This window comes from Trichechus manatus, unplaced genomic scaffold, assembly GCF_000243295.1.
Source record: "Trichechus manatus latirostris isolate Lorelei unplaced genomic scaffold, TriManLat1.0 scaffold00072, whole genome shotgun sequence".
NCBI classification, from domain to species: domain Eukaryota; kingdom Metazoa; phylum Chordata; class Mammalia; order Sirenia; family Trichechidae; genus Trichechus; species Trichechus manatus.
This window is the reverse complement of record NW_004444008.1, coordinates 422,415-426,031: the sequence shown is the minus strand read 5'-3', so window position 1 is coordinate 426,031 and position 3,617 is coordinate 422,415. Positions and strand designations below refer to the sequence as shown.

The 3,617-nt window shown below is 50.6% G+C and overlaps 1 protein-coding gene across 3 annotated transcripts in view; it reads right to left on the bottom strand.

Annotated features, from left to right (window-relative positions):
- EXOC3 (exocyst complex component 3) overlaps positions 1-3,617 on the bottom strand; it is a 38,308-nt gene that overhangs the window by 19,318 nt on the left and 15,373 nt on the right. For all 3 annotated transcript variants that reach the window (XM_023734813.1, XM_023734814.1, XM_004380265.3), the window contains 4 exons: positions 2,703-2,828; positions 1,387-1,487; positions 700-810; positions 455-605 (listed from right to left, as the gene is read on the bottom strand). In XM_023734813.1, the coding sequence (XP_023590581.1) occupies positions 455-605; positions 700-810; positions 1,387-1,487; positions 2,703-2,828 (489 nt within the window). The remainder of the gene's footprint in view (positions 1-454; positions 606-699; positions 811-1,386; positions 1,488-2,702; positions 2,829-3,617) is intronic.

Below are 3,617 nucleotides of genomic sequence, written 5' to 3'. Positions count from 1 at the left end.
CCCAGGCAGCCCTCCTATAACCCAGGTAGCCCTCCTCCAGCCCAGGCAGCCCTCCTATAACCCAGGCAGCCTTCCTCCAGCCCAGGTAGCCCTCCTCCAGCCCAGGCAGCCCTCCTGTAACCCAGGAAGCCTTCCTCCAGCCCAGGTAGCCCTCCTATAACCCAGGCAGCCCTCCTATAACCCAGGTAGCCCTTCTATAACCCAGGCAGCCCTCCTATAACCCAGGTAGCCCTCCTATAACCCAGGTAGCCCTCCTCCAGCCCAGGCAGCCCCCCTATAACCCAGGCAGCCTTCCTCCAGCCCAGGCAGCCTGCCTATAACCCAGGCAGCCTTCCTCCAGCCCAGGTAGCCTTCCTCTAGCCCAGGCAGCCCTCCTCCAGCCCAGGCAGCCCTCCTATAACCCAGGCAGCCCTCCTCCAGCCCAGGCAGCCCTCCTATAACCCAGGCAGCCCACCTCCAGGTCCAGGAAGACCTCCTCCAGCAGGCTGCTGCAACCTTCCTTGGCAATGGCATCCAGGATCACGTCCATGCTGGGCTGACTCATAGCCATGCTCTCTTCTGTGTCACTTTTCAAATACTTCCTTTTCAAGCTGACTATGGACTCTCTGTAACAAAACAGTTGCAGTTCAGTGAAAGTTTGGTACTCTCACACCCTTTCCTTCTACTCCTTCCTCACGATCTCCGTCCGCAATCACTTACTTAAAGGTCTGGCAGTTGTTGATGATCGCGATCATGTACTGGACGTAGCAGTGTGGGTGCTGCCGGTTCCTGAGGTGCTCCTCTTTGTACAACTGTGCTTCCTCTTTGTATCTAAGAAACACAACCCGTCAGACACGTTATCAATGGGCAGCACTGAGGCGTTTAGAACGCAACACGGGCATCACGTGGCCACACTTATCAAAACAGCTGAGATAACACCTCCAGATTCAATGCAGTGAAAGCAGCAATGCAAATTTCTCAGAAACGGACTCTTGAAAAATGGTATTAATAAGCTTTATAAATAAGGTCTCACGATAAGCAAACTAATTTGTAACATTTGGTTCTCTCAAAAGGGCAAACCAACCCCAAGGAAGTGCAGATAACAAAAAAGCTAGTTTGTCCAAATGAGAAACCCTAACTCCAACCACCAGCTATATTGGTTATGTTGCTTACAACTTCCCAGCGTTATCAGATCTTGGATCTCAACGGGAACGTGTGACACGTTCATAAGGACAATGATGGGAAACAGTCCTACTTCACCTTATGGTGTTTCTGACCAATGAAAGAGCGAGGTACAGGGAATCCCCAGGATTTTTTAAAAACAGGCATAGTAGGGTCAATAACTTTTTGTTTTTAATTTTTAAGAATATATACTTTCTAAAATAATACATTGGCAAAAATACATACCTATTTAAGAAAGAATTCATTTGCTGAAGACACAAAACCAGTACCTTTGTTTTTAAATCTTCACTTATCTGAGCAGCAACTTGAAGATTCTGTTCAAACATCTAAAAATTGGAGAACTTATGAATTCTTACATAAACTCACAACAGTACACTGAGAATGCAGGTTCCCTATGATATAAAAAACTCCATTAGCTAAGTAGTAGGTAGGATAGTCCGAATTCAGAGAAAAACAAAACCACTTGAAAAATAACAAAGTTAGTTAAAAAAAAAAAAGAAAACCCACAACTTTTTCACCAGGTTAAAAACCAAGTGAAATATTTACTAACTGGACACAGATTGGCTGTTGTCTACAAAAGGGATAAATCATATTTTCACACCTGGTGGAGTTCGGTGCCCTGAGGCTGACGGGAAGTTAGGAGAAGCCCAGAGAAGTCAGGTGACAGGAGTCACCTGTCAGGGCCAGAGGCCAAGCCCCAACTCAGGTGTCCTGACCTCCCAGCCTGCTCCTGAAAGTAATTCAAGTTCACTGGTGTTCAAGTCCCTTGTAATGTGGAAAAGCCCCCTTCTTGTGGATGAGAGCTGACGGGCCAGGGCGGGAGGATGACAGAGGAGAGTGAAGGAGGTACAGCTCGGCCCAGGTCATCACACGCAGAACGTCACAAGGACAAAGCGAGCTTCCGAAACAAACGAGAGGATGAGGGCCAGCTTGTCATTATTAATGTATCATCAAGAGAGAATCTCACTGCTGCCTGGCTGATGCCCAAACTCTTATTTCAGTAGACAGAGTCAGAAGTAAATATTCCAACACCAATCAGCAGTTCCTACCATCAGCTATTTAAAAGAAGAAAATGTGATGGACACAAGTAGGTTGCGGGGCCTTAAAAGGGCAGTTAACATAAAGGATGAACAATGGTCTCACACTGAGCACTACAACTACCATACAGGAAATTAATTTTAAAGTGCTAAAGGACTCCCCTAGGCTCACCAGGTTAGACCCAACCTGTGGTTGGCTCAAGACAACCTGGGCCATTCACAGTATTAGGAACGCCTAGCAAGCCAACTCAAAGTTGAAAGCCACAGGTAAAAAACATGTAATTAGGTTCTAGTTCAAATCCAGAAAGATTAGGAAAAGTAGTCTTAAGTGACCTCAGGCAAAATTACTTGGCAAGTACAAGCCATAGCTTCTTCATCTCCAGAGACAGATGAAGAGCTCAGAGGTCACGAGGCTTCTCTGTATCTTTACTGTGCTCTAGGAACGAAGATCAAGCCCTACCAGCCCCGCCATGAGCTGTGGGCCCTGAGACGGGAGCACCGCACCTGGAACACGATGGCGGGAAGCGTGGTCTGGTAGTAGCCGTCCTGGTCGGCCTCCGGCTCCGTCTCCTTGACCCAGTCCTTCCGGTCTGTTTCTAGTGCTTTCCGCAGCCAGGCAATGATGTTTGACTACAGAAAGTGAGATCAGCATCAGAAGAGGAAAAGAAAAAGGAACGTCTTCTGAAGCAAAGACGGCCCGTCCCCGCCCCCTGATAGCATGTGGCTGCCTGAAGTGAACTTGACCCCACGGGAGACACATGACCCCAAGGCCCCACACAACCAGAGAGGAATGTGCGTGTCTCTCAGAGCCTCCACAACAGAAGTGGGGCCTCTACACCCTCTGCAGACACTAAAGCAAAGCCGCTCAGTGAGAACCTCGACTCTAAAGACAAAGAGGAAACCTCTAGAAAATCATGGCTGCACACTGTGCTGCGGGCGCTGCGTCGCAGGTGGGGGCGGCGTCTGGCCAGGCCACTTGCTCACTGAGGGGAAACACAGCAAGCCCTCGTCCCCTCACAGCCCAACAGCAGTACGAAAGCGTTCTCTCCCCACATCCCCAGGAACGGCCTCAGCGTTTCAGTGAGGCTGTCTCGGTGCTTGGGTACACCCTTTCTTATGGAGCAGGCCCTGCCCGTTGTCTGATGCAGGGAGCCTGGTGGCTGTGGGATAACCCAAATTCCCGCATGGCCCCTCATCAGAGGTGAGAGCCTGGCCAAGCCTCCACCCCGGCCGTCCTGGCCTTGCCACCCGACAGGGAGAACAGGCCCGTTCCTCTGGCCCAGGGTGGGGGGAGGCGCTCCTCCCACTCAGGGGGTGTCCTCCGGCCTGAGGGGCTCCTCCCACTCAGGGGGTCTCCTCCGGCCTGAGGGGCCTCCTCCCACCCAGGGGGTCCTCTCTGTTCTGAAGGGCCTCCTCCCA